Source organism: Akebia trifoliata, chromosome 2 (genome assembly GCF_017979445.1).
Source record: "Akebia trifoliata isolate Shusen 1 chromosome 2, ASM1797944v1, whole genome shotgun sequence".
Classification (NCBI taxonomy): domain Eukaryota; kingdom Viridiplantae; phylum Streptophyta; class Magnoliopsida; order Ranunculales; family Lardizabalaceae; genus Akebia; species Akebia trifoliata.
In genome coordinates this window covers 8,730,338-8,755,006 of record NC_141376.1, presented here as the reverse complement: position 1 = coordinate 8,755,006, position 24,669 = coordinate 8,730,338, and the positions used below count along the sequence as shown (strand labels likewise).

Genomic DNA, 24,669 nt, shown 5'->3' with positions numbered 1-24,669 from the left:
CTAAATTATTTATTTATACTCATGAATCCTGTGTTTTATGGTCTGCTGGATTTGACACTTATCATATATACAGATGCTAAAACCCATATACAATTATTCATGCAACACGAAAGAATAAAATAAGAAATTATGGACAGAAATCAACGTCATGTTTTTATGTCTATGTAGTCGAATGCACTGAGTATTCTGCATGAAACATATCCTAGCTTTGGTGTCAAATAAATTTATTATCCTATTTTGAGGAACACTTACCAACCCAACAAATGTAAGGTCCTTCTCATCATCAAAGGAGAGAGTCTGTTGACCCATGGGCATTCGTTTCAGTGCTAGAGCCAAACATCTCAGGGATTCTCTCCCTGCAAAGCTGACAAGTCAATAGCATCTAAATTAGTGGGAAATTGAGAAAAAGTCAATAAATATAGAAGAGAAAAGAGTTCAATGGTAAAAGTGAAGGAGCTCGAGGAGACCTACCTATAGATCAACGAAGTTACATGATCAAAAGCAAAAAAACAAAAAACTATAAAAATTAAACATCCATCATTATCCCAATAATATCCCATTAAAAATGAAATCCTCCAAGAAAAGTCCATAACACTCCTTAAAGAGCTAGGATCATAGAAAACTAAGTGATTTAACATCCAAAATTATGCCCTAGCTAGGTACCAACTTATCTTCAACCCTCATTTATTACGCTCTTTCTAAATGGTACTACAAAGTGCAAATGATAGTGACCTCCAAATGATATGTCCCCTGGAATAGATAGTAGAGATGGACCAACTGCAAAATAAGTCTAAAACCAAATAAGGTACAGTCTAAAACACTCCAAAAGAGGGAAAAATGAATTCCAAACTTCCTAGGTGAGTACACCGAGTAAAAAAGACAATTATTAAGTGTCACTGGTACATTTGCACATTTGACAGAAGCTCCATAGGATGACACTATCGGAGATGAGATGATCAACATAAGGATTCTATAAAGAGTTGCACACTAAATAGAACGGTCACTACGAATGGGAATTCTGGACCCCTCAATATCCAAGATGGAAAAAATGATGGCACAAAATTCTAGAATTATTTGAATTGCCAAAGCTATATAGAAAAAGCCTGGCATGGGTCTGGTACTCATTTCATCTACTACGGGAATGGGTATGTCGCTACTAGTAGTAGTAAACTTGTTTCAAGCTCGACCTCCCAACTACTGAGATTTCTTTTGTAGTCAAAGTCCAAAGAAATCGTCTCACCCAAGCTCATCTTAAAATTTTATATTGGCTAATTGTTGTGATTTGAGATCATAACATAATAGCTAAGGGGAAAGGGGAAAAAAAAGGTATAAATAGAACTGGAGTTCGCGCTTTAAAGTTGTTGAACCACATGACCAAAGTGTAAATAATGCTATGGAAATTCCTTTTCACACTGCATGTGGTTCTTTATTATAGTTTGATCATTTGTGTGTTTTCTTGTTTGTTTTATCATTACCAAAAATTTAACAAAACCTTTTCCAATATTTCCATTATTTACTAGAAAAATGCATTACTTCCATAGTAAGCTAAAATTCCTAATCCTAGAAGATCGATATATACCTCAACATCAAAATTCAACACATTCAATAAGGGGCTAGGGCTTTCAAAAAAGTGGTGATATGTGAGAGAAATCACTTATAATGAAACCTAGATAATGTGATCACATGGGAAGGAAAAAAGAATTCCATCATTAAAGGACATCAATGATGCTTGGGATTCCCACAGTAAAAAAAAAAGTAGTGTCTTCCAACTTTTGGGTCTTTTGTGGTGTTTTCATCTTTTTTATAATTTCGATGTGGTGCAATGCATCAACAATGAATTCCTAGTTTTCTATTTCATTGCATCCTAAATTTGTAGAAGCAGATACCTATGGAAATTAGTGTGTGAATGCATAGTGATCCAAGACTTAGAAGTACCTTTTGAAAAGAAATAGATAGGATGGATTCAGCTTGGCATCTCCTATATTGTGATGGTTGTGATTTCAATCTTATCCATTTTTCTTATCAGAGAAGGAAGTATAATCACTCAAAGAATAAGAGTGTAACACATAATTGCTGCTAGGAGTAGATTTAGGAATATTCCGATGCGTATTGTTAGATTCACCATTCATGTGCCCAAATCTTCAAGAAAACATAGTTTGTTGCATATAGGATTCTTGACTCCAAGGAAGTGGGAATAGAATCTGATAAGCAACATCAAGACAACTTCCATACTATTGTCCCATCCTCCTTTTTAATCAAAGGCATATCCAAGGTTGAAAATCCTGTTTTGACCCAATGTTTAGGTTAGGTGAGACACCAAAATCATCCAAATATTGAACCATGGGCATATCAAATGGTACCCTTCATTTCCTTTTAAATAATATCTGGATTACTCACCCACACCAAAAGAATGTCAAATCAGAAAAACCTCCTCTGATACTGGCAAACTCTAGAGAAAACTTCAGAACAAAGTTTGAATTTTGACAAGAACAAAAGAGTTGGAAGAGAAAATTAGAAGTAGAGCTTGAGGAAGTAGCAAAGTATTAAAGGAAATAAATCGAGACAAAAATCTAGAATATAATAGCTCAAAGTGGTAAATAGCAACACACGATTCCTCCTAATCCGCCAAAAGATAAATATTTCTCGTCTAAGCTAATAATAAATCGATTAAGTTAGAAAAGCCTCAGGATATAGAAAACAAACTCAATAACTATTCCTCCAATCTATGCTCTTCGGAGAACCGGAGATGACTGGAAGTAAATGGTTAGATGTCTGGATAGGATTTGAGGGAGTGGGACACGTGGCTAGAACATAACGAAAGATGAAATGAAAAAGTGTCATTTTCAGATTAACTAAAGCATTCGAAACTGGAGTAAAAACACCAAAACTACCCTGCTCAACATAAAATAATGACTAAACACAATTCTAACAATTATCTTCAACATACATTTCAATTTTTCAGCTTATGATGTGCTAAATGATGCAGATATTTCCAACCATGAATACTGAGTTTAATGACAAGGGTTGCAGTATTGAAAATTGAACCGCTTGTCCTAATCCCTTACTGATTATATCAACCTGTACAGGGGCAATACTGAAGTCACAAGTAGTTCTTAACTTGCATATGAATTATTTATGCTAATTCTGCATATTTTAGGAGGTAGAAACTGAGGTGAAATCCCTAAGATACCAAATGGAGCAGCGTGTTGTCATAAGGGTATAAGAATCTTGTAGTCATTCACGGTTGAGCATTGGACAAGTAATACAAGTTAGTAAATGAATACTAATAAAAAAATTTAGATAAGATATGCATGCCCATACTTCGCAAATACAAGTTAGATTTTTTAAATCATAATGTCAAAAAAAAAAAAAAGTAGGGCAGAAATAAAAGATATGTATGGATGAAAAATATAGCTAACCTACTAAATCTAGCCTCCAACGCAGCTCGAACATCTGGAGTAAGTGGAACAGTTGAACCATCATCATTGCATAGAACATTTGTGCATCTAGAAATTATACTCTCGGGTGCCCCTTTTGAAAACATCATCTCTTGCTGATTTCGGCTACATAGGACACTCATCATTTTGCGATCACGGGAAAATTCCAAAAGAGAAACCTGCAAAAGCATGAAATAAATGATGACCCAATGTACAAAAAAAGGAAAAATACTATGTGATAAGGATAATCCATTCCAGATTATTTTTGGGATGCTTGGCAACATTTATTACAACAAAAATCTTAACATCAAAGTTCCGTATCAAAAACTCTAAATGTCATTTTCCTTTCCTTCTTTGCAGACATTCTGCATGCATATTCACACACATAAAACTATATGTTCAATTTGAAATCGTAACATCACAAATGTATTATCCATTATGGAAGAAAAACATAAGAACGAGAACTACAAAAGGAGAAAACATACAATAAAGAAAAGAGAAATCTACAATAAAAAGAAAAAAAGAAGTTACCCCAATATCTTTCTTTCTTTACTAAGTAGACTTATTCAAAAGGAAAAGCAAACCAAGACAAAGATGTTCAAAAAGATTGACATACAAAAAGCTGAAAGATACAAACAGCCACAACCCCCACAAACTTACAAAATACTCCCAGCCTTGTTTGACACACATTCTCCCATCTAAATAAGAAATCCTCAAAGAAAAGCCACTTAAATTCTGGAAAGAGCTTACATCAAAAGAAAATAAGCCCTGAACCAGCAATAATAATAATAATATTTCTAAAAGTATTCTCCTTCCCCTGAAAGATGCGCTCATTTCTTTCCTTCCATAAACACAAGCAAACGGGAAAGAGCATTATGCTCCAAAGAATCATCTTCCAACCACCAAAACATGGGGATAACTAACATTGAAACGCTAATGAAATGAATTTACGAACCAAATGACCCTAGAAAAGGCACAATAAAAGAAAAGGTAGCTGATAGAGTATAGACTCCCATCGCATTTACAATAAAGAACACTATTGATGCACATGATCCCCCCAGTAACATGGCCATTAATTATTGACTACAAAAAGATACATATACGTATACATACATATATATACATGGGGGTCATTCAAGGGACATAAGTAAAAAACATATGTAAAAACAAACATTTTTCACAATATGGGTTAGAAGTTTCGGATTGAGCTGATTTTTTGTGAGGATGGTCTCTATGATGAGAAGATCATCCCAACAAAAAATCAGCCCAACCTGAAACTTCTAAATCCATCAAAAGTGGTTTACAAATTATTGGTAAAAAATCGACAGTCCACATTCTAAATCACTTTTGATGGGGTTAGAAGGTTCAGATTGGGCAGATTTTTAGTGAGGATAATCTTCTCATCACAGAGATCATCCTCACAAAAAATCAGCTCAATCCAAAACTTCTAACCCATATTTTGAAAAATGATTGTTTTTACATATATTTTTACTTATGTCCCTTGAATGGTCCCCTATATATATATATGCATGGGTAGCGTTCAAGGGCAAACTTTTTAGCAAACTTTTTGGCAAAACATTTTTCAAAACATGGGTTAGAGGTTTTGGAATTGGCTGATTTTTGGTGAGGATGATCTCTACGGTGAGTAGATCATCCTCACCAAAAATCAGCCCATTCCAAAACTTCTAACCCATGTTTACCAGCTGAAAAATTGTGGACCGTCCATTTTTTGTAAACTGTTTTTGATGGGGTTAGAAGTTTTGGAATGGGCTGATTTTTGGTGATGATGATCTCCTCACCATAGAGATCATCCTCACCAAAAATCAGCCCATTCCAAAACCTCTAACTCATGTTTTGAAAAATGTTTTGCCAAAAAGTTTGCTAAAAAGTTGGCCATTGAACGCCCCCCTATATGAATATATATATATATATATATATATATATATATATATATATAATATATATATATATATATATATATGTGTGTGTGTGTGTGTGTGTGTGTGTGTGTGTGTGTGTGTGTGTTTAGACTACTACAGAATAAAGCAGATTTTGAAACATACAGAATCAAGAGGAAGGGAGGCGAATTAATTTGTAACCAGACACCAAAGGACAAACAGTTATTACATTATGTAGCCAAGCATCGATATGTGTGTGTGAAGTTCCATATTGTTTTAGGCATTGCGATAGCAAGAAAGCAAACCTTTTTAAACTGATTCTCCCAATAACGATTACAGTAAGATGCACGCTCATGCTTGCTCAGCATATTCAGAGCAGAAGGCATAGAATCAAAACCAGGAAGTCCAACCTGTAAAAAAAGATATTAAGAATAATGTGCGTCTTGTGACGTCACTCAAATACCAAACAGTACCTAATAATAGGAAAAATGGAAGAAGTAAACAAAATTCTGATGGGTAAGCTAGACTTGAACCCACAACCTCCAAGTTGCTTTGCAATGTGTCAAACCAACTGAGCTATGGTCCTAAGCCCAGGAAAATCGAAACTTTCAGTACGAGGCTACAGTTGATTGTGATACTAAAGATTTTGAACTAACCTTTTCTGCTAGTACACGGAGTGCTACTTCAGTTGACTCGCCAATTTTCTCATAGTTCCCCCTGTCCGGATTAAATTGTAACATTGACTCATTGCAAAGGGCCGAACACATTGCTGCGTGAAGAAGGCAAGGAAATTGAGCTGGAAACTCAAGCTGCAAACAAACAGTAAAACTTCAAGGGACTATGCAAATAAGAAAATCTTAGGCTGCTGAAATCAAGCCAAATCTTCAAGAAGAAGAAAAAGGTCAAGCCACAACATGTATCATGTGCGAAAATTGAATCCTAATTGATGAAAAAACATTCAAGGAATGGAAATCTAATGATAGTGATTTCTCTCTCCAAGAGTAGTTTTGCAAGGTCAGAAGGAATGGTCAGTTAGCAATACTAAGGGCACAATAAGAATCACCATAATTGTTGTGAATTTCCCAGATGCGACCTCGGTACAGCATGGATACAGCAATTACATTTGTACTTGACCTATACAACACAAATATAGGGACCATTTTGAATGCAGGTAAACAGATGTGGCATCCAGGTAAGAAATGGTAAATTTCCTACTAGAGATCTTTCGGTCCCTACCCTGCTTTTGCAAGTTAAACATGTTTTGATGATCACAAAGAATGGACTATCAAGCCCAAAACTTATCAATCAGTTCATACAAACCTAGGCAATCTTCCAAAGCCTTTACTTGCCCATTAATCTTAGAAACAAAGAAGCATGTCACAAGAATACCATTAACCAAGGTTTCTCCTTTCCATTAGGTGGCGAACAATATCTCCAGGGGAGCCTGAAAGGTGCTAGAACGTTGTGATCTTTTCAAGGAGAATCTAGAGGGTCTTCTATTGCACTCGTAGTTCTACAAAGTCCTATATTATATCAAGCCTGACAAATTCCTAGAAACGTTCTAGAATAATAACAGTAGATGGAGTGTTATAGAAGGGGACACGGTCGTTGGACCATGACCATGTGAAGCACTCCTAGCTCAGAGAATGAGCAAACTTTAAGTTAAAATAATACAAACAGAAGAATTGTAGAAGAGAATTCTCAAGTCTCATAATGAGAGATTGATAGATATATATAAACTAAAAAGAGAATAGACTTAAATGCCCTTACATAGAAAACTAACAATATTAAAATAGAAATAAACATATAAAAAAACTACATATTTCCAATACTCCCCCTCAAGCTGGGGGATTTAAACCAACCAAACTCAGGGTGAGAGTTAGTAATAGATGGACCAATAGACTTCGTAAGCATGTCGGCTAGTTGATCTGAAGAAGACACAAATATTGTCTAAAGAGCATCAGATCGGACTTTCTTCCTAGGAAAGTGGACATCAACCTCTATATGTTTAATTCTCTCGTAAAGAACAGAGTCAGAAGCAAGCATGATAGCAAACTTGTTGTCGCAGAACAATGTAGAGAAACTAGAGATAGGAAATCCCAATCCGTCAATAAAGACCGAAGCCAAATAAGCTTACATGTGCCAAGGGCCATAGCTCAATACTCAACTTCAGCAGAAGAATAAGAAACCACACTTTGTTTCTTACTTTTCCACGAGATCAAGTTACCACTATGAAAAGTGCAGAAACCAGAGGTAGATTCTCATATCTGTAAGAGAACCAACATAATCAGCATCAGTGAAGCAGGGCAAATGAGACTGAGCAGTGGACAAGTAGAAAAGCCCAATACCAAAACTCAACTTCAAGTAGCGAAGAATGCGATAAACGGTGTCAAGATGAGAAGTGTGCGGAGCATGCATGAACTGACTGACTACATTAACCGCAAAAGTCAAATCTAGTCTAGTATTAGTCAGATAAATCAAATGGGCCTACGAGTCTCTGATAAGATGAATGATCAGATAATAGATCACCAGATTCTCTATGAAGGCGATGATTCTGATCCATATGAGAGGAAGCAGGACAACAACCAAGCATATCAGTGTCTTGAAGAAGATCCAATATGTATTTACGCTGAAATAACAAAATACCACGACGAGAACGAGCCACTTCTATCCCCAAGAAGTACTTGAGGGGACCTAAGTCCTTAACCTCAAAAGCACAACCCAATAACATCTTTACCCTGTCAATCGACTGTGCATCATCTTCAGTCAGGATAATATCATCAACATAAACTAGAATAATGGTGCAACGGCCATCCAATCCTCGACGAACAAAGCAAGTATGATCTGAGTAGCATCTGATGAACTCAACAGATAAAATAACCTCAGAAAAACGTTGAAACCATACTCGCGGAAACTACTTCAGGCCATACAGAGATTTGAGGAGACAACATACTTTCTTAAAATACTCCCCCTGAAAATGAAACCTAGAAGAGAGTTATGTAGATAACATTAGTCAGATCATCATTTAGAAAAGCATTCTTCACATCGAGTTGGTGAAAAGGCCACGAGTGATATGCAGCGAAAGAGATAAGAAGACGAACAATAGAAAGTTTAGCTACAAGAGCAAATGCAACACCAAAATCCTTTCCTGGAGTCTGCGTAAATCCCTTAGCAACTATGCAAGTTTTGTATCAATCAATAGTGTCATTTGCCAAATACTTGACAATGAAAACTCAAATACAACCAACAGTCCGCTCCCTAGAGAGAAGAGGAACAAGCTCCCAGGTATGATTCTTCTACAAAACATCCATCTTAGTAATCATGGCTGCAGTCCACTAAGGATCTCGTAAAACCTCTGAAACAGATCGAGGAACTCTAATAAAAGCAATAGTGGCAAAGTAGGCTTGATAAGAAGGAGAGAGTCCCTGATAGGAAACAAACTGGGCAATAGGATGATCAATGACACACCCCAACTTACCTTTGCGAAGTGCAATAGGTAAGTGAGGGTCAGAAACATATGGGATAAGAGTAAGATAAGAGATAATGTACCTAAGTCCAAGGAGGAGGTTGGCAAGATTGGAGAGGGGCGAGGACGACAAGAATAAACCCTGAGTGTTGGTGAAGTTGGATCGAAGACCGAAGAAGGCAGCACTAAAGGAGGAGTATAAGAAGAGTCCTGCAAAGGTAAAGTGTCCTGCAAAAAAGATGTGGCACGAAAGTAGGGAACAGTTTCAAAAAAAGTGACATTCATAAAATTTATGACACGATGAGAAATAGGATCATAACATCGATACCCCTTTGACATGGTGAGTAGCCCAAGAAAACACACCCAATAGCTGTCATCTAATTTCTTGCAATGAGGGGTATGGTCTTGAACAAAGCAAGTGCACCCAAAAACTCTAGGTGTAATCGGAAAGATGGTACTATCAGGACGAAAAACATGAAGAGGTACTTATCCCCCTAAGGTGCGACTCGAAACACAGTTAAAAAGAAAAATCGCGATGAGGACCGCCATGTTCCAATATAACTTAGAAACATGCATAGCTCGAAGAAGGCAGTAGACAATGTTCATAAAGTGGTGGTTTTTGCGTTCCGCCACCCCATTCTGCTCAGGGGTGTAGGGACAGGTCAACTGGTGAAGCATACCATGCTCATGAAGGTAAGAGCGAATCCCATTAAAAATATATTCACCTCTATTATCAGACCAAAGAGCTTTAACAATGATGTTGTACTGGGTCAATCAATTTAAGAAAGTTAACAAAAATAGTAAGTACTTCAGACTATGATCGCATCAAGTAGACCCAAGTACAACGAGAATAGTCATCGATAAATGTAACATAATACCGATGACTAGTAAAAGCAGTAACAGGGGAAGGCCCCTATACATCAGAATGAATTAAATCAAACATGGTGTTAAATCAATGCATGCAAGGGATATATGAAGTATGAGTATCTTTGGAGAACTCACATACAGAACACTGAAACTTATGCCTACTACAAAAAAAATTTAAAGTAGGAAATAAATAACATAGTGCTGAAAATTAGCATGTCCTAAGCGAACATGCCACAAATCTAAGGACTGAGAAGAAAATGTGACTCTTAGAAGAGAATAACACAGAGGTTGAAGTAGCAATATGCGGAGATCCAAATAGGTATAGCCCATACCTCTTGCCAAAAATGTTCCTTAAAATCAAGTCCTAAAAATTACAGTGAGTAGGAAAAAGGTCACTGCGCAATTTAGAGATTTGGGAAAACTACTCATAGACAAAAGATTAAGAGATAGGTAAGGAATATGGAGCTAGAGTCAAGAAAAATACCAGATGATAAGAGGATGGTACCCTTACTATGAATAGGTGTAAGGGGTCATCAGCAAGGCGAATCTCCCTATGAGCATCAGGCAAAATAGATGAAATGAAATGGTTAGACTCACCGGTCATGTGATTAGAGGCACCAGAATCAATAACCCATGTCAAAGGAGCTGGAACAAACTAGGTGACATGAAATGCAGAAGATATACCTAGAGGCATGGTAACTAAGGCCACAATCGAAGATGAACGAGTATGAGTACCGATCTGATCACAAGCAATAATGACAATCTGAGTCTGAAGCTGTTGTAAATCAATAGTGCTAGGAAAAATAGTAGTGGGAACAAGTGAGGAATCCACAGTGGCAACACGGGGAGCAGAATACCCTAACGAAGTGCCAGGAAAAACAGTAGTGGGAATAAGTGAGGAATCCACAGTGGCAACACGGGGAGCAGAATGCCCTAACGAAGGAGATATAGTAAAGTTCAACAAATGAAGATAGAGTGGAAAGCAACGAACCTTCTCATAGCCTATTTTCCCACAATGATTACAAATAAAGCTATTCCTTCAACCACAATGAGTAGTAACAGTACCCAAAAACCATCCAGATTTGTCGTTACTTACCAAATAGATTCTCACGAACCAACACCAAGACTGATGCAATGTCATAACTCCTACCAGTAAAGGAGAAACACTTTGATGAGTAAGACTACACTTTGGATTGGAAAAAAAAATCCAGCACAATTGCAAAGAACAAAAGTGTTGTCATATACCAACTTTATCGCGACACATCAACATCATCGGGTCACAAAAGTACACAACCAGCAACCCAACCTTATCGCACATGCACCACACTATCACAGTCTTGATCGCAGCAACCTTTATCTCAGCCAACAGCCTGTATCGAGGCCAGCAGCACAAATCAACTAGCACCCTAGTTACAAAGTTCAGCCCTATCGAACAGATCAGATAGAAAGAACATGGGAGGGGGCTAGCTATGTCGCACAGTCCAGAATGCTGTCGTAACACCCTAGCAGCAACACAATTGTTTTTCCAAGGCAGCAGACAGCCCAATAGTACCTCTACTACAGTTGTAGGGCAAATACACACCATACAACACACAAATGTTGTCAAAGGGCACAGACCTATTGTTGTCGCAAGACAGCAAACAGCCTACCAGTTGCTGTCCCAAGACAGAAAAAGACCCAAAACCAGTTCCACACAGCCCTGTTGTTGTTGCAAGACAGCAAACAGCCTACCAATTGTTGTCCCAAGGCAGAAAAAAACCCCAGAACCAATTCTGCACAGCCCTGTTGTTGTCGCAAGGCAGCAAACAGCCTACCAGTTGCTGTCCCAAGGCAGAAAAAGACCCCAAAATCTGTGTCGCACAGCCCTGTTGCTGTCGCAAAGCAACAAACAGCCTACCAATTGCTGTCCCAAGGAGAAACACACCCCATAACCAGTGCCGCACAACCCTGTTGCTGTCACAGGGCAAAATAACTCCAATTTGCGTAGAAAAAACTCCCAGCAGCACCATTTTGCTATCGTAGGGCAAACCTAATCCAACAGTTGTTGTCACAATACGTAAGGGGGGTTTCATAGGGCAGCAGCAAGAGCATAGGCCAGGATGTAGGATAGAATCCAAACCAAAAAACCTATCACAAGGTAGGAACCCTATCGTAGGGCAAACAACACAGCGCGGAAAATCAATCGCAGCATGTAAAATCTTGATAAAAAATCCTATCGCAACATGTGAATAGGAGAACATGAATAAAAAAAAGCCTCCGAAGGGGAGACCTAACGAAACTGCTCTAGGTCAGTAGGTCTCAAAAATCAGAGAATAGGGGAGAGAAGAAAATAGAGGAGAAGGAACGAGAAGAGACAAAGAACTACAAGAGAAAAACAAACAAGAAGAAGAACCCAAGAAGGGGGACGTTGGATCCTCTAGAGGCTCCGATACTAAGAATAATAGTAGAAGAATTGTACAAACTTCCCCAACTTGTGTGCTCTTGGTGAGTGTTCTTTTGAATATTTAGATTAGTGCCATAGTGACATTTAAAACTCCTAGAACTCATTGGGTAAGGTTGACTAGGGCTACATCAGGGGATTAGCTAGAGTGTTGCACAAGCACTACATATGGAGAGGTTAGGCCCATGAGAGTTGATAACATAGCAAGGTTCGAAGGAACTTGATTGAGAGGACATGATCCAAGGTCGACTTTGGGCTACATCGAGGGATTAGCACTAGTGTCGCAAGGGCACAACACATGGAGACACTAGGTCTGTGACAAAAAAAACAAACCAAAACTTCTTAACATTAAAATCTCACTCTATTCTTATTTGTTGGGTTGTGTGTGTGTGTGGGTGTGGGTGTGTCTACTCGCTTTGTTCCATGAGTAACAGCACAACCGCAAACAACCATAGCAGTTTCCAAGTATGAAATCTTTCTTAATGTAGCCTGTAAGGAATGTTTTTAAGTGTCTGAAGCAATATAGATAATAAAATCTCTAAATCTAGACTAATTTAGCCCTTAGCTTACTCTATGTTAACAACCCAAGACAATGATTTTAGAGCTGCAAAAAAACTCTGAGCACTACATCCACTCCAAGGTATCAACCCCAGAGAAGTTACTGACACATGCATTTGTTGTCCTTTAGTGTGAGCTGCAATCAGAGAAGATTGAAAAGGGACTGCTTTCAGATGGGAGGACTGGAAGCAAAAGAATTGACCAAGCTAGCAAAAAAACCTTGTGGTCTCTGTCAGAAAAGATGGTCAACATGCATGGGTTAACACAGCATAAACAAATGATATTAATTCGGTTGTTAACTTTGTGAAAAAGGTTATTTTGTTATCTCGTAAAGCATATGAGCAGCAGGTAATAGTCCAGTGAAGAGAAAACATACCTGCAAACCCACGTTGTCAAATATTATTCCTTCCGGTGCATATGTATTCCCAGTAACATGGAATTCAGTAATAACAGGCCCTTGGTTCACAGAGCGAACCATACATATCTGGATGGAAATAGCAAAGATATGCATCATGATGGAGTAATAAGTAATAAAGGTTTGACTATAAGAGTTTCCATGTTTCATGAAACTGTTAATATAAGACCACAATAAATTTTCCTTATCAGGTAAATGAGTTGTCAAAAAATACAACAATTTGAAGCAATGAAGCAAAATAAGAAAGATAATCCCATACACCACCTATTCAATTAATTTTATTAATAGTATTATCGGAATAATTGATAAAAATGATACCATTAAAAAGGGGGGGAAAAGATCAATTACAAATCTTGAAGGAAAAAAAAATATAGAAAGATATAAAATGTTAAAACAGAAGTAGAACAGAGTGGTAAGTGAAGCTAAACATAACGCACATGATGATCTATATAATAGGTTGGGAACTAAAGGGGGTGTACAAGGAGTCCACAAACTGGGGTGACTTGGAGAAAGTTAAAAAAAAAAAAATAGACTTCAATCATGTTTGATGCATTCGGGAAAATAATGACAACAACAACATCAACAAAGCCTTATCCCAAAGATTGGAGGTTGGCTGAACAAATCCTGATCCCCCATTGCCCGCATTTGCTTGCTCGAATTATAGATGAAGTAACTGCCCATTTCAGGAGCAGGTTCCTTGGGTATGTTATAGTGGGCCTTGATAAGGATAATTGTACGAGTGTATGTAAATATCTTTGTGAATAATGCAACCCCCACCCACCTCCCTCTGCATGTGGCTGGAATGTACTTCCATGGTTCATTTGTGAAAAATGATTAAAAACTTGGCAGAGCACGAAAAATGTAAACAATACATCTGATATTATGAGATAATTACCTTTGAGACTGACATCATGTTGGTTGTGAGTGTACCAGTCTTGTCGCTGCATATCACTGTTGTGCACCCCAAGGTCTCTACTGAAGGCAAAGACCTTACAATAGCATTCAACCGTGCCATTCTTTTTGTCCCAAGAGCCAGACACCTAATTAGGGAAGGAGACAATGAAACTAAGCAGATTCCAAAGGAAATGTCGAATTACAATGTTATAAATTAGCTTTACTGACTCTAAAAATAGACCACATTACCACATAAACAGAGCTTATATTCACTATTTAGAGTAACATTTTATCAGATTATGATATTACTATCCAATTATAGATCAGAATTTGAAACCTAAGTAAAATGACATAAAGATTAAATATGGCAACTCTGCCATTTATTAAAAAGTAGTGTGCATACACATGTTTATATGGCGCCAAGCTTTAGAATATGATGCATCAAAGTAAAACTCACGTTGTAACAACAGCTGGAAGCCCCTCGGGAATTGCTGCAACTGCAAGGGCAACTGCAATCTAGGCAAGCACAAGAAATGAGGTCACAGCAACAAAGAAAAGTACAAATAATACTGTTGGGCAAGGAAAGCAGCAACCGATTGTCTAAATAAATCATATACCACTATCCACCTTGCAAGTGCAAAATATAAAATTCTAGCGTCTCTTGTTTTTCTCCCTCGTTAGCATCTTAACCAACAGTCCAAAAATAAATAGCCAAGAAAATATGTTTTCTCAAGGGTTCCCAAAATTAATTTAGTCTATGCCCAAAACAATATGATAATTAGTAAAAATATAATCATTATTTGTCTCAGAGTACAGTAGATGAACAAATGGTGCAACAACACCTACAGAACCTATTTAAAAATGTGAATGCCATTAGGACTGAGTCATAAGTAATAAAAAGGTCCGATGAGTCCCATTGCACGAAAACAGGAAACTCCACAGCTCAAAACTTCAGTGGCATAAACAAGATGCTAAAAATAAACCAACAGAGCTGTAGCAAGCCATCATGCTAACTAACAACAAAGTTCATTCCACCTCCTCAAAGCATAATAACTATGGTAATGACTGAGCTATTAATAAAAACCATAAAAATAAGAAGAACACAATCCAAAGGAAAGTTTTTTTATGTTCAATACATAATGTGGTGCTGTCTTAGGTAAATAACATCCTTGATGTATGGCGTCTGCAGAGGACATACTATTAATGAATAAAGAGGGGTCACTGCAAAACTATAACTCCGGATAGCTGCTTTGGAGGATTTCAAATAAGTTGGATCAGAACAGAGCATAATGATTGCAAATTTAGTAAGGACACCCAAAATGAGCATTTATATGGTTCTATAATCCACTAGGATTGAGAGGTTGAGGAGGATGTTTCCCATTTAGTTAGAGCTGAGAAGCTAACCTTCTAAAAGCATTCTATCCATGGTAACAACCAAGCTATTACTAAAAAACATAAGAAATAGGAACCCAATCGCAAGGAAATTTTTGATGTTCAATGAACCATTAACATGATGTGGGCTATCTTCACAAAGATCTTACTAATATCCTTGATGCATCTAATGTGTAAAAGACACACTAATAGTTAATAGAGGGGTCAATGCAAGAGTAGAACTCCAAAGAGGTTAAGAAGGATGTTTCCCATTGAAATAGAGCTAAGTAGTTAAATAAGAGATGTGCTTCTGAAGCCATATGTGCCCGGGTGTCACTGCCATACTGGAACAACAGCGGAGGGGCCGTGCGGGGCGCTAGTTCGCAGCCCAACTAATGTAAGTCTTTAGGGTGTCAAGCGTGACACGGAGCTTGGTGCTTCGACGGCACGCACATATGCGACATAAGCTGAGGGGTCCTCGCACCCACAGCATATTCCTCCTGGGTTTTGGCCCCCGTGTCTCACGGCACACCAGTCTCCCATGGTACGGGATAGCCAATGTCCCCCATAGGGACTCCCAAGTGTACCATGTGCACGACCCACATATGACATATAGTGGGGGTATAGCAAGGATACAGAAAGAGGCTCGGGGCCCTACGGGTGCCTCAGTGCAGCTGCCCTACTGACATTATTTCAAGGCTTTCCCTAGGGCACACGAGAACTCAAAAAGCCCCCCTACAGGATCTCCCCAAGCCAGCCCGGGGTTGATCCCAGGAATGCCCAGGGATAGTCTTGCATGGCTATGGGGAGGGGGTTGGGCAAGTGCCCCTCCTTAAAGAGTATACTGTGTCTTTTCCCCGACTCTAGAAGGAAACATCAAAACATGAGGCGAGTCATACTGGGCTCTACAGAGGCCCAAGACCGCTCAAAAGGTCTGGCCCAATTTGGCCGTGACACCAGGGCAGTTCAATTAAAATGAAAGACAATTTTATTAAGATGGAAATAAAACTGACTACACTCCAGGAAATGTAATGTCAACAATCAAAGGAAAACAAGTTCACCTAAAAAGAGCATAACAGAGCTGAGGATGTTAAGATGGATGAGTGGAAATGGATGGACTAAGAAAGATAAAAATCATTAACAAATTCATGAAAATACAGTAGCCCCAATCACTGATAAACTAAGGCAAATCGATAGAGATGATTTGATAATGTGAAACGAAGATTGATGATAGAACCAATGAGGATATGATGGTTGCGGTTTTAAAAGAGCAAGAAGGAAGAGCACAACGGAAATGGATTGAGGCAATGAGAGCAGCTAGATATAAAAAATACATAAATAATTGGAATACTTTGCTTTAGAGAGAATTGAATAGACGAATGATTCAACCAGAACTAGGTATTTGGGACAATTCTTTGATGATGAGGATCATAGCTTCATTCTGGACATTCCCTTTGGAGTAAGAAATCCATATCAGACAGTTTCCAATCAATTAAACAGAAAAATAAAGGTTAACGATCAGGCATCGTATTTGTGTAAGATAAGAAAGGTCAAAATGCGGCAATATTTCCTGCGCATTCTTTCCCATCACACATTCACCAAGCCATTGATATTTTGAGAGGATCTGAACTACATTCAAGCAGGCAAGGAATGACATTAACAGTTTAAGCATAAGCACTATCAGTTCATCAGTATTTAATATGAACTACCAAAACTTCAAATAAATTAAACTAGATATAAAACTTCAAAATATGCACTCTATTTATACAAAGTGCATGTGCAAAGGAAAGAGACAAATGTTTGCATCGGACAAGCATAATTTAAGTAATCAGACAAGAACTCATTATCACCATCAAAGCCTTATCCAAAAAATTGGGGGTCAGCTAAATGATCATTTCTCCTCCAATTCAATGCTGTCTAAGGCCATAAATCCAAGAACAACTCAAGTTTTAAGATGTGATTCGTTAAACAAAAAACTAAAGAAAATTACACTAAATTGTCATAATCACAAATAATATAATTACTCAAATGGGTCATTTTTTTTCTCTCCATTTGACATAAGAATTTAACAGCTCTAAAAATATTTTAGAGGAAAGCAATGAGGACAATTTCCTTTGCAAGATATCTGACCACTGTTTTAGTGCAGAAAATTATGTAAGGAGACTCCATTTTCATTTTCCTTTGCATAAGAATCGTGTATTTTATAACACAGCTTTTGTGTATTCTTGTTTAAATATATTTTATGGAACTTACATGCTTTCACAAATTAGTAACTTTTTTTTACTAATCAAGCGAGAATTTCCTAAAAAAGTATATAAAAATAAAGTACAGAAGAGGCAGTGGGTATCCCCAACCATTGCATAATTCTAAAAGAAGGCAGATTCATATAATCCCCCCAAAATACCTTGAAGTAATGGATTGCACCTCGCAAGAAGCCACCATGAGAAGGATCACGAAAGTGCCCAATGTTTACAACCCATACCAGTACACAGATTCCTGCAATGACCTAAAACAAAATGAACATTACAGGTAAGGATGAGCCACTATAACCACCACTTGAAATGGAGCACATGGTTAAGTTAGAAAAGGATTTAGTAAAAATTTTCATAACATACGAGGGAGTTGGCCAGAGGAATGACACTTACCTTCTGTGTCACAGTTTCCCAAGCAAAACACATGTAAATAAACATTTTTTATGCAAAGAAAATATGCTTCTTTGTTCGTGTACTCATCATCTTCAATACTTAACGGAGAAAAGTAAGGAAATATAAAAAAATTCAATTTCAGCTTTACTTTCAAAGAAAGTAGGACAAGTCTAAGTTGATCAAGAGTCCTAATTTTGTCTTAGACAACAAGCAAAATGCAAGCCTCCAAAAGAGGTGGGGGGGGGAGGGGCGAGTCCCCTTCCCATTAAGGTTCACAGTAAAAGGAAAAATCTTCTCATCAGAAAAAGCTATAAAAGTAAATAATGATGAAACAGATAGGGAAAAAACTAAACAATCTAAGTTTTCTACTCTTAAAGCCTGTCCAAATGGCTTCAGGAAACATGATTCCACCTTCTTGAATCCTTTGTAACCTTCCATATTTTTGGAAATCTACCACCACTGTAACACATTTTCTTCCAAACCAACCATTAATGTTCTATTCTTACCCCCCCCCCCCCCCCCATCTTCCTATTTGACAATTTTTACATCTAATTAAGAAAATTATGATTTTCTTTTTATGAATAAAAAAATTTAATTAAGAAAGGGAGGACAAGATGACCAGCCCAAAGCAATGGACAAACAACCAAAACCCCCAACAAGGGCTCTTACACTGCAGCAAGATTACAAACCCCATCCCACCTTACAAGAAAATTTTCAAAGAAAACTCCCTTAAAGTCCTTAAATAGTTTACCAAAAATAAATAAATAAATAAAGAGGCAAAAACTAAGGTGATTAGATCCTAAAGTGAGTGCTCCCCTCCCCTCAAATATACGGCTATGTCTTTCCTTCCAAAGACCCCAACATATAGCAAATTCTATAAGACTCCAAGGAATTTGCTTAGCTTCGAGAACGAGAAGCCCCAAGCCAACCAAGACACGAATAACACATGCACTGTGAGTGGTAGACAACCAACTAAGCCAAACAAAGATAGGAACTAAGACCAAATATATTGGGCAACTAGGAAATGAACAAGAATATGATCCGTCAATTATCCGTCCACCTTACACATACAACAAAAGTTTGGTGATTGAAATCCTCTCCTAATAATCTGGTCCAAAATAGTTAACCTCCCCAACACCGCTAACCAAATAAACACCGAGACTTTAAAAGGCACCTTCATACCCCAAATGAAAGAAGCAACTCTATGAAAACAAACCCTAGCAAGATACTAGATCGAATTGAAAACAAACCCTCCCGCGATCTATCCCAAATCCTTCAATCCTCTGAGTCATCACAAATCGAAGTCAACTCTATGAAAACAATCAGTCAACCCAAGTTCTCCACTTCCCAGTCATTAAATGATCTTCTGAACCCAAATCCCATGAAGTGTTCGTTTGACCTTTCTTTAGAGACACCTCATAAGCTTCGAAAATAGATATATAAAAGAAAATTCCCTAAGCCACCTATCCTCCTAGAACCAGTTCTTATTGCCTCTTCCAACCGTGATTTAACTTGCGAAAAAGTAGGAGCCTCTTCAAAATCCCTTCCCGAACCCCACATCATAAGAACCCTTTGCAACCCCACTCTCCCATCCAAACTTTTGAACCCCAAATTTCTCAATAATGACCATTCTCCAAATATTATCTCCCCCTACACCAAACCTCCAAAGTCATTTCACTAGAAGAGTTAAATTCATCAATCCAACCTATAAACCCCAACGCCAAATCACCAAATGATACTTCTTCCCTCCCTCTTAATCGTGCTAGAAGAAATCTCAACAAAATTTATCAAGTTTTATTTCCACACTTCTAGGCATGGAGAAAAAGGAAATGAAAATAATTAGGAATACTAAATAATAAACTTTTAGTTAGAGTCATCCCCCCTTTTAAAAAGAAAACTTGCTTTCCATGAACTTAACCCCTTCCCAACCTTCTCAATGACCAAATCTCAAATCTCTTGCTATTATAAGCTGCTCCCAAGGGTAACCCCAAGAAAGAAGATGGATAGGCCCCAACCTAGAACCCAAACGAAGCAGCCAACAACTCCACCCTTGGAACATCCCTAGACAAAAAATCCTTACTCTTATATGGATTATAACCGAGAGATCAAAAATCACTTCAAAGAAACACAAAATTCCACTAAGAGTGTCATCCGCAAATTGAATGTGAGATATTAATTGTGTCGACAGTGATCCAAGAACACCAGAGTATCATCCGCAAACTAAATGTGAGAAATTAACAGCCCATTTGGCTCAAATTTAAAACCAGAAAAATATCCATTAGACACTTCCTTAGATACCATCCTACCAAGAGCTTCGACCACTAGAATGAACAGGAATGACGAGAGCAAATCTTCTTTCCTCAGACTTCTTGAACTCCTGAAAAATCCAACAGGAACCCATTGACTAAAATTTAGAAAAGAGTAGATACACACTTCATAACCCACTTGATCCATTTTCCCCAAAGCCCATTTGAAATAATAAAAATCTCAGAAAGCATCAACTCACATGGTCATACACTTTCTCCAGATCAAGCTTGCACACTAAGCCTGTCACTTTCAACTTCCTTCTAGAATCAACACACTCATCGCGTGAACATTAAGCATGCATTCTTGGTTCCAAGCATAAACCAAAGAGGGTTGTATTATGTTGGGAGTAGGTGTAAGACTCGTGCCATGACCAATGACAGCATTTATAAGAACCACTCTCATACAAGTCAAAGGCCAAAAGCGGGTAATAGGATCACCTACAACGAGCACTAGAATCAATCTTCTGCCCGGCATGTCATTCTCACTTTGGAATCATGCTTGAAGTCATAAAATAATTCAATTTCACGTTTTTGATAACACGTTCCCAACATAAAGCGGCTTCCTAGCACTTCCAGTAACAAAGAAACATGGATGGGGATACTAAGACCTAAAGACACATGTCTTGAAAAAATTTACCACTCTAGATTGAGTTGAATGGAGAAATAGGATTGCTATTGGTAGTCCTGAATAATTCGGATCAGGCCTAGAACTTAGGGGTGAAAACTCACCAAGAAAGATTGGTCACACGTTTAGAAAAAGTTGCAAGCCCAAGCCCAATCCGACTACATTCGGGCTAATTTACGAGCCAGTAGCAGTTTGTTCTTTGCAAGAGAAACAGGGAGAAAGTGAATAGAAACAAGGACCACCCAACAAGTTTGTTTCCAAAGCCCAAGCCCGATCCTCTCAATACTTGGGCTTTACCTGACCCAACTGGAAAATACTTCAGGATAAATGAGATTGCCCAAGCTCTCTCCAGTGTAGGCCAGGCTGCAAGCTAGCCCATGTGGCACGGCCGTATTCTTTCGAATCGAGGTCGTGCGGCGCAAGGGGGTCAAATCCACTTGCAAGCCTGTAAAATGATCGTACACCACACACACGTAGCTAGCAAATAAGTAAACGAGGCAACACGAGGCAAAGCCCGGAGGAAACTTTGTTGATATAATATTGATTACACGGGGTAACGCGTTACAAAAGCATAAAGGTGCGTTACAAAACAATAGATGATCCTATGACACACGGGACTTCCACGGAGCTGGGCTTGAGAGCTTCAGTCAACGTGGATGTCGACCGAGGATTGGGAAGCACTAGACACCGTTCCTACAAAGAGTACGCTAAGTCTTTCCTAGGTTTCCAGAAGGAAACATCAAAAATAGAGGCCGGTCATACTCCCTTATTACAGAAATGCCACTAAGCTAACAAGTATGCCCTGGTACGGGGCTGACATGTACCTCTAAGCTAACAGATATGCCCTGGTACGGGGGTGACATGGCTTTATATCAAGCCTTACATATTGTTACATGGGTGCTCCCAGGTAGCTCCGGGGCGAGCTTACACCTAACTCTAGGTGACAGATGTTATAACCGTTACACCATAGCACCCCTGTCTATGATGAAGATGATGAAATAGATTTACTCTCTGTATATTTTATGTACAAGAGTTTCCAAGCCACTAAAGCATTGTCTATACAAAAAAAGAAATGGATACTAGTTTTTTCATTAGAAATTGATAGGATATCTATCCTTTTTAGAATCCTTTCTATTCTTTTATCCTACCCCAGGCAAGCAACATCAAACCATATATGCCCACTATCAGAAAACTTTCTAACTCAAAATATGTTAGTCAAGAGCTTAATCAGCATCAAAGAATAGAGAGGAGAATAGAGAGGAGGGTAGATAATAGATATTCACCTTAGCCAAAAAGGTACCAAATTCATCGAGCTTCTTTTTCAACGGTGTCACTTCCTGCAACCAATAATAGTACGGATTATTTTTCTTATGGAGCAGAATGTTACAGCTCATGATGAGGGTTTTTTTATAGAAAAAGGGCATTAAAGATACATCGAAGGGGTAGGTTGAGGTGACCCACCAGAAAAAACAAAAAAGAGCATAAGAAAACAAACAAAAACTAAGAAAATTCCAAACTACAAATAATACCCCATCGAATCAAAAAGTCCTCAAAAAGAACTTGCACCAAAAGAATAAGAGCCGAAGGATCGAAATTATCAACTCTTGGTTCAATGGGATAGATGAAGTTAATTGTACTACCATGGATGTTTGAGGTGAATGCACAAGTACAGAGAATAAATCATAAAATATAACAATTTTCAGACAGAGAAACAGATGTAGCAAAAAATATTATTTATAACATTTGTAACTATGAACATCCTACTGCAGGGAAAATGTGATAAATGGTAAGTAGGGAACTGGCATCTATAAGGGGAAACTGGTTTCTGGTAACTCTAAACCATAGTATAAGCTAAGAAATTAAAAATGAAAAATGAAATACAGACATCAGCAAAAAAGGTTCAAATGCTCAATTCCAAAAAGAGAAATCGAGACATGCTTACATCTTCCGTTCTTAACATTGCATCACGAATACCACCCATTGCAGTGTTGGAGCCAACTCCAACAACAACAGCTCTTGCTCTACCAGCAACCACTACTGTACCCTGGCAAAGAACATAAGTCGAAAATCGTTCATTACTCATAATTATTTACTAAGCATCTACAAGTTATAATGGTGCTAAGTTGAGCATAAATTCCACGTGAAAGGATAGCTATCCCTTATAAAAGGAAGCTTTTTCTCTCTCAGACAACCATTTATTCTCTCCGTTCTCCTCAACCAATCTCCAAGGCTTATCCTCCCTTCTTTGTGATTGATACCAAAAATTCATTATCTCTTTTTATGCGATAAACAGAAGTCACCTCTCCTACTCGGTGAACTTTTCATACTTGGTAGCCAATGTTAGCAAAGGCCGTATCCACACTCTTACAAATAAGAATAGCTTTAGGCTCCCTTACAAAAATGGAAATTTCCCTTTTATAAATAAATACGAAAAATTCACATGTATTACTAGCAGAAACAAAATCCTAACCTGATGACCTTAATTTCAGCATTTGCGCAATTGAATTGATATCATTATTAACATAAATGCCAGACCTTAAAATTTATTTCACTTCTAGAACTAGCACTGTGCCCCTAGTATTTTACCAGGCTAATGGCACAATTTTGCTGCTTCTTTTTGTGTTGAAAGTATACAAAGGGGTGTTTTATAGGTGTAGAAAAAAGGAATGAAAAGTCTCATTTTAGAATCATCACAATTGAAACTCCAAAGAAAAGAGATGGACTACAAAATGGCAAAAACATTGAATCCATAACAAGGATTTTGTAAATGGTTGGTTATACCAAACATCACGGTTGTTTTCAGACACGAAACAACGCGCTCAGTTGGACAACGCCTTGAGGCTGGCATAAGCCTCAAAGCATAAAGTGTAAGCCGCAAAGGCATGATATTTATAAATAAATAATACAATATTAAAAACACAAAATTAGGATAGTCATTGCATATTTCTAAATTTCAAACCAACATAGTCAAATTTCAAGTTTTAATCCATAACGATAAATAATAATATAAAATATTAGTACTTTATATTTAGCTAAATAGAAATATTTTGTATTAAAGTTTCTATAATAACTAACTTTTTTTTATTCATTACAAAAATTAACTAATATTATTTTGTCACAAACTTCATTTGTATAATACTAAATACTACGATTTTTTTTATATAAATCAGCTTAATGATTTTCTTTGTATATACTACTGTTTTGCATTCGAATTCATTTCTAAACATTACAATTTTATTGCATATTAGCAATAATAAAGAAATAGAAGTAAAAAAAATTATAAAATCTTACTTGGGTAATTAAAAAGAAATAAAGAAGTAAATTAGCAAGTAAAGAATAAGAAGAATGATGAAGAAATGCATTATCTAAAAAAGATTAATGTGAGGCGTATGCCTCGGCCAAAAGTCGTATGCCTTTTAAGTGCCTCAAGGTTTGAGGCGTAAGCCTTAGCTGCTTTAAGGTTTCAACTTTATGCCTCAGGGAGTTTTTAATGAGCCTCATCTTGAGGTGCACCTCGAGGCTAAGCCTCATACGCCTCTAAAAACACCAACTCAAACCGATAGGTACCATTATTTAAACATTGTTATAGAAAACACACTTGGAATCAATTCCAACGAATGTTTTAGTCTATGCCAGCTTGTCTTAAAATGCTTCAGTAGTTCCGGCTTGTCTCGAAATGTTTTGGCTAACACATTCTAAGATGAATCGGAACACAATGAAATCAAATCAAAATGGGAGGACAAGTTA

General features: G+C 37.6%; 1 protein-coding gene across 1 annotated transcript in view; it reads right to left on the bottom strand.

The window, feature by feature from the left end:
- The window catches only part of ECA3 (endoplasmic reticulum-type calcium-transporting ATPase 3), a 51,972-nt gene that overhangs the window by 13,057 nt on the left and 14,246 nt on the right, over positions 1-24,669 (bottom strand). The window contains exons 11-20 of the mRNA XM_086427920.1: positions 22,865-22,966; positions 22,206-22,259; positions 17,751-17,852; positions 14,433-14,491; positions 13,977-14,121; positions 13,043-13,150; positions 5,992-6,144; positions 5,641-5,745; positions 3,420-3,616; positions 253-364 (exon numbers count right to left, since the gene is read on the bottom strand). Of these exons, the coding sequence (XP_086284046.1) occupies positions 253-364; positions 3,420-3,616; positions 5,641-5,745; positions 5,992-6,144; positions 13,043-13,150; positions 13,977-14,121; positions 14,433-14,491; positions 17,751-17,852; positions 22,206-22,259; positions 22,865-22,966 (1,137 nt within the window). The remainder of the gene's footprint in view (positions 1-252; positions 365-3,419; positions 3,617-5,640; positions 5,746-5,991; positions 6,145-13,042; positions 13,151-13,976; positions 14,122-14,432; positions 14,492-17,750; positions 17,853-22,205; positions 22,260-22,864; positions 22,967-24,669) is intronic.